The 25,412-nt window shown below is 32.3% G+C and overlaps 1 protein-coding gene across 1 annotated transcript in view; it reads left to right on the plus strand.

Annotated features, from left to right (window-relative positions):
• The first annotated feature begins 374 nt into the window (after positions 1–374).
• Positions 375–25,412, plus strand: part of LOC106787100 (probable G-protein coupled receptor Mth-like 1) — a 50,544-nt gene continuing 25,506 nt past the window's right edge. Inside the window, exon 1 of the mRNA XM_014749154.1 lies at positions 375–448. Coding sequence (XP_014604640.1) covers positions 375–448 — 74 coding nt within the window. The remainder of the gene's footprint in view (positions 449–25,412) is intronic.

Below are 25,412 nucleotides of genomic sequence, written 5' to 3' on the forward strand. Positions count from 1 at the left end.
TTAATTTAAGAAATAGACGAATCTCTTTCTCTCTCTCATACACACACACACTCATGCAAACGGTATTTTAATCTCATCGGTGCACCAATGCAACACATTAGCGCGTGAAGGAATTTTATGATCAAAAGATCGATGGCACCATCTTCTATAATTAAATATCCCTTCTTCTTTTTCTATTGAAGGTAAATGAGAGAGAGAGAAAGAGAACGAGTACCTTTCGAGAGAGAGTCAAAGGAAGTTAATAGCTTTTAGATGGTTTCATCTTTGGCCTAACTAAGAAATATATACTTACACTTTGTATACCCATACGTATATATATATATATATATTTTGTCTACCTCGTGTAACCTATTTTCTCCTTTGTTTCAGCTATCATGGCTCACTTCTTCTTCTTGGCTGCTTTCTTCTGGCTGAATACTATGTGCTTCAACATCTGGTGGACCTTTAGGTGAGTTGTAGTTTTTGTCTTATTATAATTTATTATTCTGTTAAGCAAGTCTTGAAGGAAACTGTTCAAATTTTTCAATTGGTTTAGATGTAATTTTTCTTTTTTTCTAATTTTCTGTTCCGTTGAAATTTTTATTCCATATATTTATGTATAAATAGATAATTTTTAATGTTAATATAATAAATTGTTTTCTTATCCAAAATTTTCCTAATATTATTACTAAGTTTAATTCTAAGGGATGTTTTTTTTGGACAGGTTTAAATTAGATGAACAATCTATTTATCCGTTGAACGTTTCGTCCCTATATTTGGGACTTCCTCAGCAACTCGATAGTTATGTTCACAATAGTGTTCGAAAAGTTATGGTAGGATAACGGTTTAAAATTGACTCTATATATAAGATAGTGAATACTTATGACTGTAATGAGAAATGATGTTATATTGACTTGTGAACATAACTATCGAGTTGCTGAGGAAGTCCCAAATATAGGGACAAAACGTTCAACGGATAAATAGATTGTTCATCTAATTTAAACCTGTCCAAAAAAAACATCCCTAAGAATTAAACTTAGTAATAATTTTTAATTTTTTTTGTTGAAATGGGAAGAAGTTCTAGATGGGCAATAACAATTATTCTACTTTGAAAAAAGTTAAAATACTTTCAAACAAATTTACCATTTAGTATTGCATAGGTAAGAGTAAATAATAAAATAATCGTATGAAAATCACGATTTGCTTACTCATTTATATTGAATTCGTTTTCAATTCCTCAAATAATTTTGAATAGGTGAAAAATAATTAAAATTTTTATATTATATTAGTTTAAAATATCTATTACGAAATAAACATTACCTACAAAACTTTTTATTAACCAAATATATAAAATAACCGTTATAACCCTTTGCACATCTTAATTTCAGATTGAAACGTTTGAAATTATTATAGCACACTCGACATAGAAGTGATAAGGGTTTAAAAATTGAACTCTTATAACAAAATAAAATTGTTAACTTAAACCCAAAAAAAAAATAATTTCAAAGGTTAATCTTCACACAAAAATAAATTTTATTTATAATAATTAACAATTTCATTCAAGCCCTGTTTCTCTGAATAAAATAAATCGTAGATCATTACAATACTTATTATAATACATTAACCTCATTTTACATCATCACAATAATACACAATGAAACCCCTACAACAGTATAAATTATAATATTACGTGTTTCACATAATTTAATATAATTCGTTTCCGGGTTAGAAAATAAATATTAGATTATGCATTATTCAACAACAATTTCTAATATTCTCCTCTAACAACTGAGAAAAGTCATTCAAAATGAAAATGTTCTACCGTTGAAGATATTCGCATTTAACACTACCCGCATAGTTATAAATTCTAAGAAAACGCTTCAGGCGAATCTTCTCGAGGGAGAACGAAAAGAGAAAAAGATAGAGAGAGAGAGAAAGAGAGAGAGAGAGAAAGAGAGAAAGAGAGAGAGAGAGAAAGAGAGAGGGAGTGTATGCTCATGTTGGAGGCCAGATCACGTTCGAGATTAAGTTCTGTTCACCGCAAGAGACTGTGCATGTGTGTGAGAAAAAGAGAGAGACAAAGAGAGAGAGGAAATATCAAGGTGAGAGATGGGATCAAGATCACTCGGTCGATTGGTTAATGCGATGCAACACGGTCGCCATAACGGGTCCTTTCAGCGTCTCTTTTTTTCTCTTTCTTTTCTTTCTTTTTATCTTTATATCTTTATTTTCATTTTTTTTTCATCACCTCATTTTTCATCCTCCTTTCTAGGATCCATCATATTTTTTCTAACATGATCAATTATTTCGTTGAATCGTTATTAATTCGTTCGGAAGCCATAAAGAGAAAGAGAGGTTTAATCAAGTAAATATAAATTGAAAAAATTAATGTTTTTCATTGATTTTTTTTTTAATCAGATGTGTTTATAACGTCTTTATTTACAATTAATCGGTTCTGTAATAAAAACAAGATATGAAAACGCAAGTATTTATCTTGACGTTGGTTGTATTTTAAAAATTGGCAGGATTTTAGCGTTTTTGGCAAATGATGAAACTAAAATAAAACGAAACAACGAATAAATCTTGTAATAACTGAAAATAGTGTTATGTGCTTCATTAAAATTTACAAAAAATATCAGTTAATTGATTTAACCCGTTGGCTTCTGGACGAATCAATTAATAATCACTGTTGTGAGACTCAATTCATTGGAAAATGTTATTTTATACCAATAACGATTATTTTACTCTTGTTATTTATTTTTTTTTTTTTTATTGCCTATCTGTCGAGGAAATCTAATATTGCAGGTTGGTTTGGTTAATTAAAATGAAACAAGGAAGATAATAATGAGTCGTTATTATACCGAGGAAAGTATTTCCATCGAAATATAATTAATGACCTGTACGTTTTGGTTTTTGAAAGTAATTACAGTTTTCTCTTAAATTGGTAAGAGATGAAAACACGTGAAATATGAACTGATAGAAAACAAAGTAATGGGAAATGTTCTGTAATTGTAATTAATTATGATTACACGTGATCGATGTTACGATACCCATGCATGCACATTTTTACAAAATGTTTTTTTTCTTCTTTTATCTCCTTGTCCTCACTTGACTCAATCTTATTCAGTTAAAAATTTTCTTAAGAACACATCCCTTTATTTCTTAACATTATTTCATTAAATTTTAATACTCATGCGTATAGATCGATTCTTTTACCACGTTATTAATGAAAAGAAGTTTCATTCATGGATCATCCACAGGATAAATAAAACGAATATTGTGTCAGAGTTTTTACATTGTTTCTCTGTACATTTTCCTAAATAAAAACTCACAGGTATTGCTAACGAGTGCATCCGTTTATTCAACCATCCCTTTTTTTTTTTTTTTTTTTTTTTTTNTCTGTACATTTTCCTAAATAAAAACTCACAGGTATTGCTAACGAGTGCATCCGTTTATTCAACCATCCCTTTTTTTTTTTTTTTTTTTTTTTTTAGTAAAAAACAAATAAAATTCGTCGTACGTTTTTATTATTATCTTTTTTTTTTTTTAGTAAATCGATACTTCGCTCGTATCCTAGCGAATGCAGAGAGACAATCGTAAAACGTATAGAGAACGAAATAGAAGGGAAGGTGACACGTGTATGCGTGTTATAGAGATATATATGTATATATAAACGTAAACACGCATATGGTGAGGAAGGCAAAAGGAAGAGGGAGAGAGAGAATATGCTCGCGGTTGAAACGTCAGCGACACGTGCGTGCGTTGTATCCACTTGTTGAAGTGTCAGTGACAGCACGTTCACGGTTAACCTTCCCTACTCTCTTGCTTCGCTTTTCTGATTTCCGAGCTGGAAAATTACCCTTCCTCGTTATTTGCACATCCGAAATTCGGTATCTTTTTTCCGGTCACTATTATGGAAATAATTTAATACGATCTTTTATTTCACCACAAAATTCGATATTTTTCGTTTTATCCATTTTTCGTATACGAGTTCGTTCTATTACTTTTACATAACATAATTTTATTTTAATGAATTATATAATGTGTACCTAATACTAATACTCGAATGCTTTTATGAAACTATGTTGATTAACGGTTAGTAAAAAATCATCAATGAAGAGTTCATTTCATTCACCGTTATCTTTTATTACTCGTGTGAGGTTCGTAGATTATATGCATGGGTTTCTTTTTTCTCTCTCTCTCTCTCTCTCTCTCTCTCTCTCTCTCTCTCTCTCTCTCTCTCTCTCTCTCTTTTTCTGTTAGATCAACCATCCCGAGTTCGCAACTCTTTTCTCTCTCTCACGCGCTCAAGTACGTTCTGAGATATCATTAAATTACCTAACGTCCGAGCAATTCCCACGGTCGGCGAGTGTGAAACGAGAACTGTGTGTAACAAGTGTATACACATAACTGAGGTTAAACGAATTTTCAGTCTAAAAGCTAACCGTTATTGCTGCACCTCAACGTGAACCTCTAACTGTTATAATTTGTTAAGTAGATTTTGTAAATGGGACATCTTGTAGAAAAAATGCAAACCTCCTCATAATTTCATTCAAATATTGACCAAATGAAGAAAAGCGTATCTTTAACGCTAGAATTACCATTCCTGTCAAAATGACTGGTTTTTAAAGGATTTTTATTTTGCCTATTTCTCATTTCCTTTTTCTTTCCTTTCCAATAACATAAATATATATATATTGAAAGACTATTGAACCAGTTTTGGTAAAAATAGATTCATTTATTTTTCTCTCGGTGTGATTCTAGTATTAATTAGATTATATTGAAATAATATGAAATAATAAGAATTGTCGTAGATTATAAAAATAGAACTATAGACGTCTATCGACAGTTTCTCCCTGGATTCTCATCGAATGCCAAGTGACCTCAATACGAGAATCTAGGTTAGCGGCGTGTAAATTTAGCAAATGACATATTACGAATTGATGAAGGGAAAAGTTTCGGGTAACCCCGACGAAATGATTTATTCAATTGATCGGATTAGGTATCGGATTTTTAAAGAACTATTGTCAGAATGACTTTATATTAAAACTAACTAAGTGAACTAAGAGATAAAGTCAACAAAGCTTGATACAGATAGCAAGCAAGCAAGAGACAAGTAAGTCAATGAAGAAAGTTAGACATAGGGTAGAGTCCGTAGGGTAGAAACGTAGTAAAGTCCAGTTATCCACTAGGGTACAGAGAGAAATAGCCTTAGAAATACACTGGAACACGTTAATCGTAAGCAAATGCGGGTGAGCTGCGGATGGTAAACCAAAAGCAATGACCGCAAACGTGACGGTTGGTTCTAGTCTCTCCTAGTCTCTCCTAGTCTCTCTCAGTCTTATGTTAGTTCTATTACTAACAACGTTTCTACCTACATACCTACCTACCTACCTACCTACCTACCTACCTACCTACTTACCTACCTACCTGATTCTATCTATCTACCTATTCTCCGAAACAGATCCCGAAGAAGTTTCTACTTGTGTCCCTAGCATATCCTAATCCGAAGATCCACTTGCCCTACGTTCTTCTCTCCAACGATAACTACCAACCCAACGCTATTTCGGGTACAACTTTAGCACCGATTCTAATCGGATTTCCTTTATCCAACTACGAAACTTTAATCAAATAAATTATCCAGGTACAAACAAAAAAATAAGCAAACGAATAAAAAGTCGTATTTTTTTTATAGTATTACTTCCTTAGTTATCAATATTTTTCATACTTTTTCTTTTTTTTTCTTTTTGAAATAACCGTTATCGTTAACGTAGTTTGTTCTACTCGTAACAAAAAATTAGAATTCGTTCGACGATTTTACAGATCTTTCTTACCTTCCTTCTTTTTCTCTTTTACCAAGATCGTAGGTTAATGACTTTCCTCCAACTGGTTTCTTTCCTTACCACGTTTCGCTTCTCCTTTCTTATTTTTCCCGGCAGAACTGCTCGTTACGCGTTAGATAATGCATGCAAATTACGTTAGCGTAACGTGACTACCGGCCGTGGAGGTTGGTTCTCCCATGTCGTTTTCGACGCTCTCGAATTTATACAAAGCGTCATAGTTTTATTTTTACTGTGAACAACTTCTTCATGATATTTCTTACGTCATTCGAGACCATAAGTACAGTATAAAAATTAATTTCATATATATATTTTTTTTTTAATTGAAACCTTCCTATTATTTTTCGTATTTATTTAATTTAATTGTTATAAATGAAACTTTCATGTGTTAAACTCGTTAAATATTTAAAATTAAGATATACTAATATGTTTATTTCTAAATTTTCTTCATTCTGAATACACTATATGCATAGTTTTCAAGCAAAAATCTAGTAAGCGTAACCGTGTACGATTTTAAAGGACACTCGCTATATATATGAATAAATTAATTATTTTCAACATGATAATACGAGTTTAACTTCTATCGCGCATGGGGGCCACGCACGCGTTCTTTTTTTATATTTTATTTGATTTTATTTTATTTATTTATATATTTTTCTTTCAAATTTCTATGCTTCGTAGAACATAGAAATGATTTTCTACGTATCGATATACTTGTAAATGTTTTCTTAGTTAATAATACTATGCGCAGTTGTTTGTGGTTTCGAGTATAACCTTTCGACGAAAAGACGAAGGGACGAATTTTACCCACGTAAAGATAGACACGACGCGTTCCGCATCTTTGCAACAGGCGCATCGGCTTTGGCTTTTAACAAGATGCATCTTACTGCAGCTGCAACTTAGTAACATCGGATCATTTTCGATGTCTATTATACGACACTCCGAAATAACTATGTTCGAAATATTTCTAATCAAATGAATCCTACGATTTTATGATCTTTTGTAAAATAAAATCTACATTTTATGAAGAAATTTTCCAACAAATTTTTCAAACGTATAGAATCGATTCCAGTGCAATGCTCGATCGATCCTTAATACCTCGACGAACTTGATCTCGAAATACAGAAAAAGTTGTTTGACCATGGTCGATGAGAAAGAATGCTACAACCAACTCTGACGCGAGTATGGAAAATCGATTTTTACGGCCGATTAAAAATTCGATTTTCATTTCTATTTTAATATGAATTTATACTGCCAATATATTTTACTAAAGTGTATTGTAAATTAATTAAAAACATACAAAATATATAATGTTCACGCTTTTAACATTATCTCGCGATAATTCGAATAATTTGTATTTTTTTCTCTTTCTTTTTCACAAAAATATTTCATTATTAGGTAATTACGAGTGGTACAGAAGTGCGCAATGTTTTTTTTTAACGGTTTAAAGTAATTACGAGCTGTCTTGAAAAGATGGATTTTAATCATTTTTATTTTTATTATCATAATTCGAGCGTGATGATAATTAACGCTTCTATTATGATTTATTATAATTCACGTTTTATCTTTTGGTCTAAACAAAAAAAAAAAGAATAAAAAAAGGGTAAAAGTACAGATTTGAACAGTTATTTAATTCGAGTAGTAGAGACTCACGATTTTATCGTCGAGCGACTTGCAGATATGCTCGAACGATTACAAATGTTTTCATTGTACGTTCTGAAAATGGTACGCTCGAATAAACCTTATACCTCAGTCGCTAATTATCACCCAAGAAGAAACGAGAACGAGGAGAAAAATAGAGAGAGAAATAGAAAGGAAGAATAAAAGACGTGGACATTTTACCGTTAGTATTCTACTAAAAGTAAGAGAGTTTCTTCTTTGGTAGATTACGGTGAAAAGTTAGCACTGGAAAGTGCAGCAAAAAGTGATACAAAATTACGAATTCTGGAGGGTGTCTTTTATTATTACGAGACTTCTGTTTTCTCTCATTGATATCCCACCGATCGTGAGAATTTGAAAAATTCAATTATCTGATTACCACTAAATTACATTATTTAACAGCCATTTTGCGTTAGATCTGTTATATATCAATTATTATATAGTTTTGTGCATACAATTCGAATTTGTTTTTTAAAAATGTACTATCGCGTTAGATTTTTCATTAATGTATAATACTATTAGAATTATATGTGAAACTTTAAACGTTTATAGTAATGTAGAATTTTTTGAAACTATATATCTAAATACTGTGATCATTTTATTGGGAAAAACTAATTTTTCCATTGAATTTTGCAACACAAAATTAGATAAATTCACATATTTATCAATCCCAAGTGTAATCGTTTGAATGCATTTAAAATCATTAACGTGCACCAATATTGTATTTCATGAGTATGTATTAGTATTGTATATGTAGAAAAGATGATGTGATAGAGAAAAACGGGAATGTTTATTAAATTAAATACACCAAAAATTATATAATTATGTTTCAATCTAAATAGAAAAAAATAAAATTGAAATTTTTAAAATATTGTTATTAACAGGAATACCGCGAATATATCTTAATTTTATATTAAAAACATTATTATCAATTTGCTTGAAATCTTTTATCTTATAAAATCGGTTAGACAACCGTATCAGAAAAATTCTGACAAAAGTAAAAGGATTTTATTTTAATGTAATCTGATTAAATATCTTATGAAATAATACAGTATTAACTATTGATGGAAATCAACATGGTAGATAGTGGTTAGGACTCTTGGAATTTAGAGATAAGGTCATCGAGGACGACGCGTAATGCATTCTATGCACGTGGATGCACTTTATATGCAAGTTTCGTCTCTAGTTGAACCGCCGAACCGCCTTTATTTCGAAAATTCCACATACCTTCTCTGAAATAACGGGTTCGTAGTTCGTCGTCCTCATCTTCCACCTCATACTCGTCTTCCTCATCCTCGTCATTTCCTATTTCTTCATCCTAAGCCGACTACTCTCATCTAAGAAATTTCCCTCTTTGCACCGTTACTAAAAAGGTACCGTTTTACGTTCCTTGTGTTTTAATAAATACGCCAGGACAAGTTGATAACTCTAAAGGAAAGAGGAAAATGAGAAAAAGGGAAGAAAAAGGAGGAAGAAGACATTTTTAACCCTTGATAATATTGTCTCATAGAATCCGTACACGACGTCTTTGGTAATCTACACCCATTTTTTTTACTATTACATATATAAAACCAAGACATGAAGGAAACGGTTAAAATGTTCAATTGGTTTTTATCTTAACAGTTAAAATAATTCTTTATTCATTTATATTTAATCCTTTAAGAATTTCTTGTAAATAATAATATATATATTACTAATATATATATATATATATATATATTACTTTAAAATATCTATTAAGAAATAAGTATTAACTACAAAACTTTTTATTAAACAAATATAAAATAACTGTTATAACTCTTTGCACTTTTCAATTTAAGATTTAAACGTTTTGAAATTATTTTAAAAATAGTCTTATATAATGTCGAGTCACACTCGACATAGTAATGAATAAAAATGAAAATAGAACTTTAAGAAAAAAATTAAAATGTTAATGTACAAAGTTAACTTAAAACTAAACCAAAAAAAAAAATAAAAAATAATTGAAAAGTTTTATCTTTATCAAAATAAGTTTTATTTACAAAAGTTTACAGTTACATTTAAGTCCTGCTTACAACACCAACGCCCCTCTCCCCACTCGCCCCTATGCTATTCTACCAAAATCTGTCTTTTCTCTGTTGAATACACGAGAAAAGATTTTTCATAGAAAGGATTGTATTAATGAAATGTTGGGAGAGTGAAGAATATCAAGAAACGTAGTGGCCCTTCGTTTGGTGTAATCGTTAACCCATTGTCCCTGTATATTAGATTAAAGGGTGCTTCAGTGCTTGATACCACGTTCAGTGGTTCCCAAACGGATAAACAAAAAGGAAGGAGATTGAATTACCTTGAATTACCCCAAAAAATAAAATTCTTTTTCAATAACGTCAAAAGATAAATGAAAGGAAAGAAAGTATATTTCGTAGGAATCAGGATGCGACGTGATAATGGAAGAATATCGTTTTCATGGAAAAACGACAACGTTACCAGGGCTGTTTGCCAGACGATACTTGTCACCTCGAATGCGAGGCATTTGAATTATTCAAGTAACCTCGCACATCGTGCCAGTTGCCTGTCAACTTGACGCGTTAGATACGTTTTTCTCTGTCATTCCTTTCTTCAACGCACCTCCCCCCACCCTCTCCCTCGCCCGCACCCCTATCTATTTCGCTTGTTAATTTCGAGAAAAATTAAACTGTCAAAAGATGAACACAAACGCGACCCACATTATATTAAAACAAAGGATACAAGTCAAATCCTAAATTAATCGAGGAATCTTTCAATTATCGTATGAAATTTACATAAGTTCATCTATTCGTATATAATAAATTATAATAAACCGATCGAACTAGTTTACAGGGTATCGATCTTACCCATACGTTAAACGATCCATTGCGGTATAATCGGTGGTGGTAAAACGAGGATTGTGCTAGTTCAGGAGTAACAGCAAATGCCTTGTTCGCACTGCTGTTCGAATTATCCACTCGAAATCACGAATCTCTCTCGGAGAATTTGTCGCTCGTTTCTCTGGACTCGAGAGAGAGAGAGAGAGACAAAGAGAGAGACAGAGAGAGAGAAAGAGGAAAAGTACTTTCTCCCTTTAGCCACCACGTACTCTACCCTATCTTTCCTTCCTTCCTTTCTTCCTTCCTTCGCGAGCATTCGCTCAAATCAGATTTTCCAGCTCTTAACGCCCTGTCACTTCTGGCTTTGCAAGCTCGTCGCTCGCTTCAAGAATCACGTCGACGTCCGTCAGGTCGGTTTATTGCATTTTCAGCGGCTTCCGTCTCGTTTTCACGCTTTGTTTCGTTCTCATTCCTACCCTTATATACCATTCTTATTCACCGATCGTAGACCTTTACGCGTATTCGGCAAAGTGCTGCCTCTTTTCTTGCACCCATGCACCCATGCACCATACGAATCATCATTCTCCGTTTTCTGTCTCTGTCTTTTTTTTTTTTTTTGTTATTGTTGTTTTCTTACGCCACGTCGGTCAGAATACGTAAACTCGACGTTTCGAACTATCCCATTTTCTTCTCTTCTCAGATTTGCTCAGCTCTAACTTCATCCTAGGTATCTTTTTACACCCAAATCCGTATCCCCTAACATGTCCAGTTCTAAATATGCTAATGATTATTCCTTGGGGCTTGTCCAATGCTTGTCAAGGATATCTAACTAAGAAGCACTCAGCAAGACTTTAGACACTCTACCTTCTCTCTTTCTTTCGGTTTCTTTATTCATGAGACTCTTGAAAACGTTTCGAACTTTCTACTTCCTTCCTTCCTTCTTTCTTTCCTCCTCCTCCTCCTTCTCCTCCATGAAACGTGTATCAAATTTAATCTGGCTTTGGACAATGCTATTTATTTCCGAGAAACTTTTAGCAATGAAAACAATTTGTAAGGAAACACTTTGCTTAGAAATTTCTATTAACCGAAAAAAATATTGTTGCAAGATCGTTACCTTGATCGGTATTTCTATATTGTTAATACCGATAGGCCAGTTGAATCAATATTAAATAGGATAACGATGAAATTTATTGATAAAAGAATTTTACAAGGGAATCATTCGATAAGAGATACTTCGGATCTTTCGACAGAATAGTTAATTATTTAAGAAGATCTTTTTCCTTGAATAACAACTGCGATGATGTTAGCAACTTGTAACTGCTTTTTAACTTATTAATTTATTAACATAACACATAAACATTTTGACTCTTCGGACTAATATATCAAATCATTAAGTATGAAATATTCGTTTTCCAATCGAAAGTAAACGAAATAATCGAACGTTTAATACTTAAAGACTTAATACAAATCAATATACACGTAGGAATGTCAGTGTACAAAAGTATAAAGTAACTGTGTGTAATCAGTTGAACGAGAATATGAAAGTTTCTAGCGTTAGTTGTGTGGGGTTTGTACATGATGAGATGATATATACATGAATCGATAATTATTGGAAGATACAAAGTTATACCCAGTTTTAGGTGAATTCGATTTAGGTTAAGTGATTTTCATCGATCCCTTATATCGCGTTGCTTCAGAATATGATTGTATTAGTTCTGTTTTGTGTTAGAGCGATAAAAGGGCTTTCAATATTTTCGAAAAACGAGATGACATACGTTAAGTCTTGACGTAACAATCACTTTGAATGATAAATTTAGGATATACAACCGCACCCTGTGTTTACTTACGCAGTTAGTTTAAACAAAATCGGAAGAAGGACGAAAAAATAAACGAGAAAAGATTGACAAGCGGATATTAAAGGAAGTAATCAGGAGGATGATCCTTCAACGTTTTTGATATAACGTGGGGTAATCAATCCTTCGTTTTCGGTGGTTGCTTGTAAAAGACGCTATTACATATAGTGAATGAAGGTAAGCAACTCTGACGACAACGTAGAGGCTTTCACGGGAATTGAAGATGCGCCTTTGCGAAAGATGAGAAAGCAAGGAAGAAAAGTAGACTCGCGAACGCGAAGAGACGTGCCAACAGGAAGAACGTAAGAGGAGTAGAAGAGGAAGAGGAAGAGGAAGATGCTTGCCCTCGTGAGTCTACCAATCCATTAGAAAGAAAGAGTCTCTCTCTCTCTCTCTCTCTCTCTCTCTCTCTCTCTCTCTTTCCTCCCTTATTCTCTCTTTCTTTTTCTTTTTTTACCCGTGGTTTGCCTCGCAAATATTTGCTATATAAATCTAACCGGCAAAATGGTCGCAAACCTCGAACCCTCCAACAACGAATAACAGATTTCTTAAATCGTGCCATTCGTGTACCTTAAAAGGTACATATTCCACGTGGAAGATTATCAAAGTACAAATTTGATATTAAGTTTTTCCTAAGTGATATTAAAAATCTATCTCTCTTTCGCGTAATTTGTCGATTATTTTACAATTAGTTTTATAATCTGAAGAAACAAAGCTTTCAAAATGAGTAAAATAATTTGTTTGTATCTTTAAAAAGATCATAATAATTAATTATTTGTTCGTTTATCATTTAGAATAGATTCGAGAAATGATTACAAGACGAAGATAATGATTTTTGGTAGAAAGATTTTCTGGCAAATTAAAAATAAAGTTATCAAAGTACAATTGTGATATTAAGTTTTTCCTAAATAATATTAAAAATCTATCTGTCTTTCGCGTAATTTTTTGATTATTTTACAATTAGTTTTATAATCTGAAGAAACAAAGTTTTAAAAATGAGTAAAATAATTTGTTTGTATCTTTAAAAGGATCATTATTTGTTCATTTATCATTTAGAATAGGTTCGAAGAATTATTACAAAACGAAGATAATGATTTTTGGTAGAAAGATTTTGTGACAGATTAAAAATCGTTGACAGTTATCAAGAAAAAAACTTGGCTACCAAGCCAACGAACAACTCCAAGCTAGTCCTTTCATATTCGATAATACGACGAGTCACCAACGACAAACCTAGCTAGGCTTTTCTATGGCATACTATGTAGTAGGTTTCGAACGTGGTGTTCAGTTGGCAACAATACGTCGTCGGACCAATGAAACACTAGCCTTTTGCAACTTTGAACTCGTGCCAAACGTCGCATCTGTGTTTTTTAAATGCACGCGGGAGTAGAGGAAAAGGAAACAACAAGTTGGCCCTTTTCGACAGTGTACACTTTATTTTATATTCATAAGATTTCCTAAGCTTTTCATTTCGAATTTTTCTTTCCTCCTTATTTCAAAAATATCGTACAATGTATTTAAACAAAAATTGTAACTCTGTGTCGATAAATATTGAGTATACAGAATTAGGGATTGAATATTATATATTTCAGAATGAATTTTTATGTTCCACTTTTTTAAAATCTTTAAACTGACCTAATACAAACGTAGAGTTTTCTTTTTTTTTTTAATCTTTTTTTTTTGTCCTTTTTTTTTGATATAAATAATTGAAAGAAAACTAATGAACGTTTTAATTCAATCTTGAAACGCTTTTGTCCCAGCTGAAAACTTTCGACCCATCTTGTTCTCTCCGTGTTAGGTGGTAAAGTTCTATTAAGTTTCTAAAAAGGGAGAACGTTTCGTATAAAGAAAGATTCCTAATTGAATTAGAGGATTAATTGAGTACTTCGTTTCGAAAATCGACTCTCGTCACAGTTCTACCAATTACCCAGCATTTTCTTCTCTCTTCCTTGTACTTCTCTCATCAGTTCCATTCCGTCCTCCTCCTCCTCCACCTCTCTTCTTCTTTTTCGGAAGAATAGACAACACGAAAAGAAGAACGAAGCTTTCGTGTCTTCTATCTTCCTCTTTTTCTCTTTCTATTTCTCTTTCTTTCTTTCTTTCTTCGAAATCGTATGACTCAACTTGTTAACAGGAAATTGAAGGTCGAGTAAAAAGGGAAGAAAAGTGGGTGGTAGTTGCGGGGTTGGGCGAGCTTGTGCCTGGCAGTACGTCGAAAAAAAATATAAAAAGAAGTAGGAGGAGAAGAAGAGGAAGAAGAAGAAGAAGAAGAAGAGAGTCTCGGATAAATGAGTTAAGTCTAAAGCTCTGAACGCAAGAACGTCTAGGAAAGAATAAAAAAGATATGAGAAAGAACGAACGAAAGAGAGAGAGAGAGAAAGAGAGAAAGAGAGAAAGAGAGAGAGAGAGAGAGAGAGAGAGAGAGAGAGAGAGAGAGAGAGAGAGAGAAAACAATAATGTCTCTCTCGCTTACGATGCAATTTTTCTTCATCTTTTTTATTTCTTTTTTCCTATTTTTTCTTTTTTTTTTTTTTTGGTACTTCTTACAAAATGCTACTTTTCTTCTCCTTGAGTATTTCTTTGACGTTACTAATCTCGTTAGAGATCTCGACGATGAGCAGATCCTTTCTTGAAGACATTGCTAAATCAATCTTTAAGATCTTTCTATTCGCAGATACAGGTCGAGGAGGGGGAGGGGTCATAAGTTGTTCCTAAGTGATATTAATAAAATATATTTTTCCTTTCCCATGATCTTCAAATTAATTTCATTTTGGGTAGATACATTTTTCAAATCACGTAAAAAAGATCTTTAGTTGATAATAATCAATCGTTCTTTCATTTATTATTTATATATCAATTCTAATAATAACGTGGAATAATTTCAATAAATGATTGTTGATAGACACAGATTTTCTGGGTAATAAATGTCGTTGATAATATTTAAATATCAATTATTTTTTTTTTAAATGATAGATCTTATAATAGAAATCCTGAGGAATTTTTTATTCATATGTTTCAACGTTGTGTATAAATTTTTGGGATAAAAAATAGATCGATTTGTATATATTTGTTCGACTTGTAATATTAACGTAAAAGATATTGAATTGTCGAACGAGATGGACAGGATCATTCACAGAATGTTAATTAAGACTGGACGTGATTAAAACCGATGTTTCTTTCTTGCTTACACGAACTCTCTTTAGCCGTAGAATCTTTTAAAATTAGCTTTCGAAGTTCACCCTTCGTACTTCCGCCCTTTGATACGTCCTGACTCATCAAAGGGGACGCGTACGAGCTTTATTTTCCTCTATCTGTCTCTCTTTCTCTCGTTTTCTTTTTCGTTTTGTGTATGTATATATATAAATTAAAAAATGAAGAAAATAATGATAGGTTTTTTATTACTCGTGTAACTCGATGCTTTTTATATCATTGATTACACTAGTTAACAATCATTTTACATCTGATATATTATATATCAATTCTTAAAATCTGCCTTTTAAAATGTATTAACATTTTTAAGCTATTGTGCATATTGCATATTTAGATATTTTTATATTAAGTTTTTGAATAATCTTAATTTTTTTAATTTTTGTATTAAAGGGTTAATATAATTCTACAATTTTCAAAAAAATCGAAATAGTGTCTATTTAAACTATGAAATACTGTAACCTCATAGAAAAAAGGTGATTTTCCATTAAATTCTGCAATTCCAAATTAAATAAATCCACATATCTATTAGTTGTAAGTGTAATTGTTTTGATGGATTTAAAATCATTAGCGTGCCCTTACATTTTATTAAGTCATTAACCATGAAATGTCTCATTTCAAATTAAAAGTAATAGAAATAATCGGGCGTTTGATTAACGTTTGATTAAATCATAAGTTTATCATAATATTTCATGCGCGTGTATTGGTAATTATCTAAACAAAATATGACGTGATAGAAAAAGAAACAAAAATGGTTTTATTCCACCGAATTAAGCACCCCAAAAATTAGGGAGTATAATCAATTAACAGAAGGAAAAAGAAAAGGTTGAAATTGGTTGACTAGTGTTATTCTTCTTAAAATTGTTTTTACTTAAAATGAATCGTATCCATTATAAACTTAATGCTATTTTCTTTCTCTTTCAATCTTACGGCAAAGAATGAAAGGGAAAAACAGATCTTTTTATTTCTTTAATGAAAAGAAAAACGAAAAACAGAGGAAGAGAAAGAGAGAAAGAAGCAGAAGGGTGATAAATTTTAATTAACTTTGCTTGTATCGTTGAGAGAAAGTAAAAGAGAGAGAGAGAGACAGCAAGCACTCATCGCGTGGGTGGATACATTTAAAAGGCTTGCGCCGTAGGCTGAGCTTTCACGGATTCTCCCCTTCTGTTACCTTAACTAAAGTCTAATTAAAAAGGTATCGAATTTATTCGACCGTGTCGTCTTATGATTTATAACACAACATAAATCATACATTTCTTCTTCTTCTTCTTTTTCTTTTATGTTTTCTTTTTATTTTATTTTTGTTTTCTTTTTTTTTTTTTTTATTCCAATTTTATTCCTTCAACAAATTCTTCAATATTATAATCAACAATTCATCTCGTACAAAAATCTACAAAATATCTATATTTCAAAGATACAATCTAATTGGTGTTAATTAAATGATAAAACAAAAAAAAAGAAAACTTTGATAGAAGAAACTTGATATCGAAAAAAAAAAAAAAAGAAAACAACCAACAACGAATAAAAAAAAAGAAAAATGTGAAAAAGGTCTAAGTTTTTAAAGAAAGTCGATATTAATATTGCGAATGTTCGCGGCTATCTCTCGTCAAATTGATCGTCAAAAGAGAGGGGCAATTCCATTTCCAGGGAATAAGAGGAGAAAAGAAAAAAAAAGGAAAAAAGAAAAAAAGGAAAAAAGAAAAAAAAAAGAAAAAAAAGACAGAAAGTAAGAGATAGGAATTTCGTTATTATCTCGAGGCAGAATTTTTCTTGACAAAATTATATTACCTCCTTTCCTATTCTCTCTTTCTCTTTCTCTTTCTCTTTCTCTTTCTCTTTCTCGTCTCATCTCATTTTTTTTCATTTCAATGTAATCGATCATGCGAGGACATGTAATGTCATTTCAACTTGACATATTACTCATCGATCTTTCTTTCTCAATTTATTACTATCCTTCATTTTTTATTTTCAAAAAACTCTTGCACCACCCTGCCGCACAACTAAAACCGATATAGAACTTTTTATTTTTATTTTTATATTTAAACGAACTTGGTGTACACTTTCCAACGAATTGTTTGTTTTTAGGAAGGTCGGTTGTATAGGGTTAAAAAGTGATGGGAAGAGTGGGGGGTGGGGGCATGGCAGGAGGAGGGAGGGGGAACAAAAAATAAAGAAAATATTTGCTCTCGTTAACGTCAGCTCGAAAACAATATTTTCTCTTTCTATAGTTAAATTCTATCCAAAATTTCAACCAAATATTATCCCGAGAGTATCGATCGATCCTATCGAACTGCCACGCGTATAAGTATCATGTATCGCGTTAAGAAAAAGAAAAAAATGGATAGAAGAATCGATGAAAAAATAATATCAAACTTTCCGACATATTATACATACACGAATAAGAAAGGTTTGGGTTCGTATTACGGAAGCTAATGTAGTCAAGATAACTGGCCTTGTTTACAAGCTATAGTACCTCACTTGCGATCAACATGTTATGTATATTTATGTAAATAAGTGTATACATCTCTCTCACACATGCACACATACTCTATCTCACAGATAGTCTCTCTCCCTCTCTCTCTCTCTCTCTCTCTCTCTCTCTCTCTCTCTCTCTCTCTCTCTCTCTATTTCTCATATCATTCAGGAATAGGGATTTTCTAGTTAAAACCACTACCGCAAATATCGAATTAATTCATGTATATTATTCTATATTATACGCGATTGATATTTCTGTGTATTCAAAGTCTCTGAATTACATGTGGTAAACGTCCTGACATTCGTGTTGACACTTTTATCATAAAAATATAAAACAACGTAGGAAAAGGGTATCCCAAAATTATTCAAAGAATGCAATCGAAAGATCTAAAATCTTTCGAAGAAAGGATCTTTAGAATTATGACGATCTCGTCTACCTGCTCTTTTTTGGTACGCTTTTTCTCCTTCGTTTAAAAGGAAAGGGGAAATTAAGAAGATTAAATCTTTACACTTGAAATGTTTGATTCACAAATATTATTACATATAACGGTTAAATACTTTACTGAAATGAATTTAATTTTCAGTTTCTTAACGCTTTGAGCATCAATGAAATTTCCCATTCCGGTAATAACTAAATGTAAACGTTTAAACACGTAACGGGATCAGAAGCATATTCAAAATAGGATGACAAAAATATTTTGTTCACATTCTTTTTTATCTTTTTCTTCTTCTTTCTTTTCTTCAAATAATTAATAACTAACATTTTTATTTATTACTATTGATAACCTTGAGAAATAATACTTAACTTTATATGTATTAGTCATTATAATTTCGAATAATAACACATTCTGACGTGATCGATGTTATCAGCATACGTCAATAATTGTTTAAACAAATAATAGATAAAAGGACACACGGTAAAAAAACTAAACACTAATACCCATTAAATTAAAATACAATTACGAACTTGAATTTGCATTGACTGTACTTTCCCTCAGATGTCTCACGCGAAAATTTTTGCACGATTTTGATAAAATCAAAGGATTAAATGAACACGAGAGTCTATTAGATATTATTGTAACGTTATGTAATGAAAATTTGTTGAAACAATGGTTGCCTGGAGCAAGGATTCTTGTATACAAAGATAAATTTGAAATGGTTCCAAATCCAAAGGGTTAAGAAAAGGATATATCTTGGAGATTAGAAATTGACGGTAGGCGAACGTTTAGGATGAGAGTTTGTACGACGGCAGTGATTAATCGTCGGTCCTTTTGATGTGGGATAAACAAACACACCCGGTAGCTTGATCACCGCGACATATTGGCCTCGTGGTAGTTTCAGTCCGCGCTAATAAACAGACAGCATGGTATGCTTCTTCCTTTGGAACTTATATATACATATATATATGTACATATATATATATATATCCTCCCCCTCTCTTTCTCTCTTTTTCTCTCTCTTTAGTTCACTCACTCAGTTACTCTGGTGATCACACGACCGTGTCATATCCCGTAAGCTACGTTAATTAAACGTTATACTAGCCGGCACGTATGGAAATCGCGCCAGGATGAGAAGGATATAGATCGATAGGACCATCGAGATTAATCGAATTCCGTCGGTCTACCACAAGTGGCGAAGAGGGTTGAGAGTACAACATCGCGGCAAATACGATCAACCTTCGTCTCCTATCCTCTCTTCCCTTTTACTACTACCGTACATCGTCGCCACCATTCTCTTCGATATCTTCGATCGATTTTATTTGTTATATGTTTTTCGTTTCTTATTTGTGATATTTCTATTATAGTATTCTACGTTCAGAAAAATAAAAAAATAATGTTCCTTGAACAATAACTTTTGACGTTTAGATTTCACTCCAATAAATTTATATTTTTGAAGGAAATTAAAACAGAAAGTTTATGCAATTGATATAGTTAACCTTGATGTTCTTCTGATAGAACGAATTAGAGGTATGCATTGGAAGATATTTATAGAAATTTAGAAGAAATTCGTTCATGTCGTAAACAGCATACTACAGAAATATGAAACTTGTATTAACGTATGTACGAACAAAAATTTCCAACACCCTGCCTGATATAGATGTGATTTTTTTCTATTGTAGGAAGAAAGAATGAAATTAGAATTATCTTTGTTCAATTCCAATGAAGCTTACATTATTCAGAGATTTGTTCGAACATTTCACCACAATAGGCTATCACTCATATCAGAATGGGGACATAAAATAATCGGCCGTCACTCTGATAGCCGTCACACCATGTATGTACCATACATCGATCGCTTAATTAACGGTCTTACTGCAAATATTCGAGCACACACAATTGACTTTCAACGAACGTATCGATCGAGGAAATACGATGAATTAATTAACGCTCGTTGGGATCGTGTGTACTTGAAGCAATGCTGCTAAGCTAAGTTGCTGTATGTTATGAATGTCATATCGATCATATTTCAATATGAAATTATAAAGAATCTAATTGCCTTGAATTTTCATTCATAAAAAACTCCATTTAGATCATTTTTAAAGATTTTTCATATATGAGAATATTATTACTTTTGTTAATTCCAACTAATTATTGCTGAGGATTACAGTTAAGGTTTGCCAAAATGACGTAATTATTATCCAGTTGTCCCGTTAGTTTCTGTACAAATAAAGATAATTATCTATCCCTCATTTAGTTGAATTAGGTAGAAATATCTGGAAAGAAAAATCTGTCCTTGAGAAGTAAAAGTGCGACGATTTCATTTTGAAAGGTCCGAAAATGTACGTAAGTTTCGGAACCAATCGAAACCGTCCGCAATTATTTGACTTAATTGGACGCAAGGAAGAGGAAAAGGAGAAAGAGGAAGAGATGCAGCAGGACCTTTCCTGTCGATGGTTCTTTGCCGTTGAAGGAGGTCATTTATCGTCGACCGCTTAACCGAACGCCTTCCAAACGAGAAGGAAGGATTTTCCAGGAAAGATCTTTAACAGCAAACGAGTATTCTTTAGGGGATTAACTTTTCCAAAACCGTATTTGGAATAATTCGAAGTTTTTCAAGTGAACGAATACCAATCGAGTAAAACAACTTTTCTACGTTCTTTTAATTGTCATAACAGGAAATACGTATGTACAAGTGGCCGATTGATAAGTGAAAAATGATGGTTTACTTTCTCGTAATGAAGAATTTCACTTTCTCGGAATTGGTGGTAAAGGAAAAGTGGAGAAATTCGGTTAGACTCGCGGTAGAGAAATTTGTCGCGGCGTCTGCGCTTCCGGGTGTCGGGGAAATTGAAACCGTGGCCAATTGCTTAATTGCACCCATGATGTCCCGTGTAATCAGGATGCCGTCGTTTAGTGCGTTTACGGCTCACCTACGCTAATTCGTCCGTCGACGTTTCACCGACGACGAACACAGAACTTAACAAGAGATTGACAGAGATGGAAGACGAAAGAGAAGGAAAGAGAGAGAAATAGAATTTCCTTTATTTAAAAGGACAAGAAAAATTCTCCGGTTAATTAATCGTATTCCTAACGTTGACTTTCATTTTCTTTGTTTTTCTTTTTATTCTTTCTAAAAGTACACCCTTCCAATTAAGAAAGTAAGTACATCAAACGTTCCATGCTATGCAAATTCAATTATCTTTTTCTCGTATTTCTAATTCTTTCCTAGCCAAAGTGTCGACGTTAAAAAATGCTTTAGGAATAGAAATAGAGAAAGAGAGAGAAAGAGAGAATTGAAGGAGACCGAGGTCGAGGATATTTTCCCAAAGTGCGGATTTATTTCTGGAGGACTGTCGTCTCTGGGATTGCATTCTTCGTGTATTCTTAGGCTGCTTCTAAAGTAGAATACGAGTGGTTCACACGAACAACGACGTTCACTTGGGTGACAAAAAAATTCTTTCGATTGTAAGCGTAAGTGTGGGTATTAACCGCGGCACCGCCTATTACTGACGGTTAAAGTTTCAACTTGAATAACTTAATGAAACATTATTATTACCTAATCTTAATTATAGGAAATGTTAAAAATAAATGAAAAAACTATAAACCGAAGTAATAAATTGAAAAAAATCGACGATTATATGAAGCCATTATTGAGAACCTAAATGGACTACCAACCCACCATCTGTGATTTTGAGAAATACGTTTCAGAAAATTGTACAAATTTTAGTCAATTTGCTTTAGACCAGTTTTGAAAATAGATTTTTACATTTCTGCATTTGAAGGTTCAATAAGAAACAGATTTTTAAATTGTATTAGTTTTATTACCAAATACTGGGAAGCTTTGAAAAAAAATGAGAAAATGTGGAATAGTCCACTTTGATTCTCTCAACACGCCTTATATAATTTTATATAAAATAATAAAAAAAAAAACTTTTCAATGTGATCACCAATCTGTACTTTTCATTAATTTTATTTTATATTTACTTTTTCCATTCTCAGAGTATTTGGCACGTATTAACTCTAGATCGCAGTAATACACGTATACGGATATTATTTATTAATTGCTTTATATATATTAATCTATTTAAATATATAAACTATTAAACAAATTTTTCTTTATAATTAAAACAATGTTTAATATTGATAGTTGAAAAAGAACAAAGAAATAGTCGATATCTTTCATTAATTATTCAAAATATGCTTTATAAGACATATTATGTAACACCAACATTTGATATCGAAAGAAATCGTTGTAAACTTTTACATTTTTCGTAACTCTAATTATTCAAACTTCTCTCTCTCTCTCTCTCTCTCTCTCTCTCTCTCTCTCTCTCTCTCGCTCGCTCGCTCTCTAGGTATCTATCAATCTATCTCTCAAACAACTAGCGAGAAATCGATTAATAAGCTCCGATAGGCGGATAGGTCCGCGCGTTTAGTTGGCACTTCCTGCTGTGTGTTCCGTGTCAGCGTCAATTTGCCAAAATCAGAATAGTACGCATGGACCACCGGCTGGGTCGTTCGCTCTTCCGTTCGACCAATCGCTAGCTAATGGATTTATGATTTTGGGCCATCGGTTAAAATGCACTTTACGTGCAATCGTGTACGTAAATCCACTGCATACATATGTATGCGATGAACGAACCGAACACATTATAGATTCTTTGTAAAATGAATGGACTTTTTACGTGACGAGGGAAAAAAAAATTTACAATTTCATACGAGAGAGAAAAATGTTTTTTTTTTGTTTTTTTTTTTTTTTATTATTATTATTACTATTATTATTATTATTACATGATCTATAAAAAATGTATGAAAGATTCGCGACTATATGAAAAATTCATTAGTTCAATTGTATCAAATAAAATGATATTGTATCGTTTCGTTCCTCCAATTTCGAAAACTCGAATCGAGTAGGCAACTATATCCCACTTATTGTTAGTTTTGTTGGCACGCGTGGCAACTTTCTTCTGTCGTGAGCACAAGCTTCGAGAAAACGAGGCAATAACTTGGAAGTGACAGCTTGGACGGCTTGGAAACTGCTTCAATTGGCCTGCCATCGAAGATTTCTTTTCTGATATCGGTTACTTCTCCTTCTGCTTTTCAACAAAATAAATAAGAGAAAAAAAATAGGAAAACAAAATTGATTTCAAAGATTTCATCCTATCATGTAACGTAGAAATGCGAAAGAATGAAAAGAAGAGCCATTCCGTATCGTGTACAAGATATAGAAAATAAATAATAATTATAATAATTCATCCCCGGTGTGTGTCGTATTTTCCATTAATTAAATGTTTCTACTAAATGACCAGAATAGTTCCTTTTCTCTCACGATTTTGTATATACTTATTTCCGACCAAAAGGTGCATTTGAATGAAAATATCTTGGGAATAATTGTTCAAAAATTAATTTCTGTTTACTTTTTTTTTTCTTTTCATTTTAATATACCACATAATTAATTCAACAACCGTTATAGAAATAATCGCAAAATTTTTGGAAGAAAAACGATTAAACTAATGATAGTAATTTTAAAACGAAAATTACAAAAAAAGGTGTTTTCTGACACCTTAATAATAAATAATATTAAGCACTAGATATACAGACTGAGCCAATTTGACTTATTTCACATTTTTTTTTAACTATAAAAATATATAACTTAAATATTATTTTTTTAAAACATACGTACGTGTTGGTTTTTAGTGCCTTTCCCTCAACTCACCCCTTCATTCAAAGAATGTTTAGAAGTCTCTAAAAAATAATTAACGAAACATCCGTAAATCTAATGTTAATGAATGAATATGAAATACACATACAAGTCTAGAGACATGATTTAAAAAAGAAAAACAAATAAGAAAATATATTCGTTGACGTACGTGTGATAAATCGTTGAACGTTTAACGAGAATTCATGCAACTCTTACACGAGCCAAGACTTACACGAGGTCGTCGACTGCAACGAAGCATTGCGCAATTGGCAAGCTGGTGCATCCAAAGACAGAATACACACACTCTCTCTCTCTCTCTCACTCTCTTTCATCTAATGTAAGGACAACGACGCTTGATTATAGTCTCTCTTCGCGTGGGCCGTACTTTTTTTCTCGAGACTCAACGTATTATAGTTGCGAGAGACGTCGCGATAATAATGATCGCGACTACTACTACTACTATTACTACGACAATGTTAAAGAAGATGATGATGATGATCATCATCATCATAATCAACTGTAAATTATGATCTTTATTAGAATGAGAGAGAGAGAGAAACTTTGATGCTTGTTCTCACAAGGTCAGCACCAGAATCTAAAGTCTCCTATTTTTTTTTAAACTTTACACAGTCGTAGAGCTCGTTGAGGATTGCATCAGGAGTAAACGCAAATACTCAACCGTTCGTAAAATATCAAGGGAAAAAGTTTTATTAATATTCTTATATATCAGGATTTTATTTTCTTTCTTTAATTTTAATTTTATTTCTCTGTACGTCTTTATTTTCGTTTTTGTACGGTATGTATGTTTTATTCGTTTTATTTTTTTCTTTTTCTGTAAAATATTTTCTTTTTTTTTTTTATCTTTTTAAAATAATTTTATCTTAATTTAATAGAGAGAATATAATGGAAAAAAATTATCTTACCTTACTTCTGATCGGCAATATTTTGCGAAAGGTAATAACGTATGTGCTTACTTTATAGAACAAATGAATTGCTAACCTAATTTTTCTAAAAATAATATCGTTACCATAAATAAAATATTTAGAGGGGGGAAAGCCGTATAAACTATCAAACATCAAAGATATTTTTCCTGGTCATTCGAATAATTTAGAAATCTAATTGTAAGAAAAATAATCTAGAAGTTGATTACTTGCTTACAGCCAAATTGTTTGGAATGCAAAAGGTTGTAGAAAAAAAAAATTAAGAAATATTGAAGTTATATCTTCGATTTGATCTAATCGAATTGGCGTGAACTATGCCGCTGGCTTCTGATGGGAAGCAATTGAGTTATCTGCCCTTCGCGAAATTGAAATCCTCTCTATGAACGGATATCGAAACAGGACCGGCAAGGAAGAATATGGACACAGAGTGAGTGAACAAGAGAAAGAGAGAGAGAGAGAGAGAGAGAGAGAGAGAGAGAGAGAGAGAGAGAGAGA

Source organism: Polistes canadensis, unplaced genomic scaffold (assembly GCF_001313835.1).
Source record: "Polistes canadensis isolate GaletaPanama2010 unplaced genomic scaffold, ASM131383v1 scaffold_91, whole genome shotgun sequence".
Taxonomy (NCBI): domain Eukaryota; kingdom Metazoa; phylum Arthropoda; class Insecta; order Hymenoptera; family Vespidae; genus Polistes; species Polistes canadensis.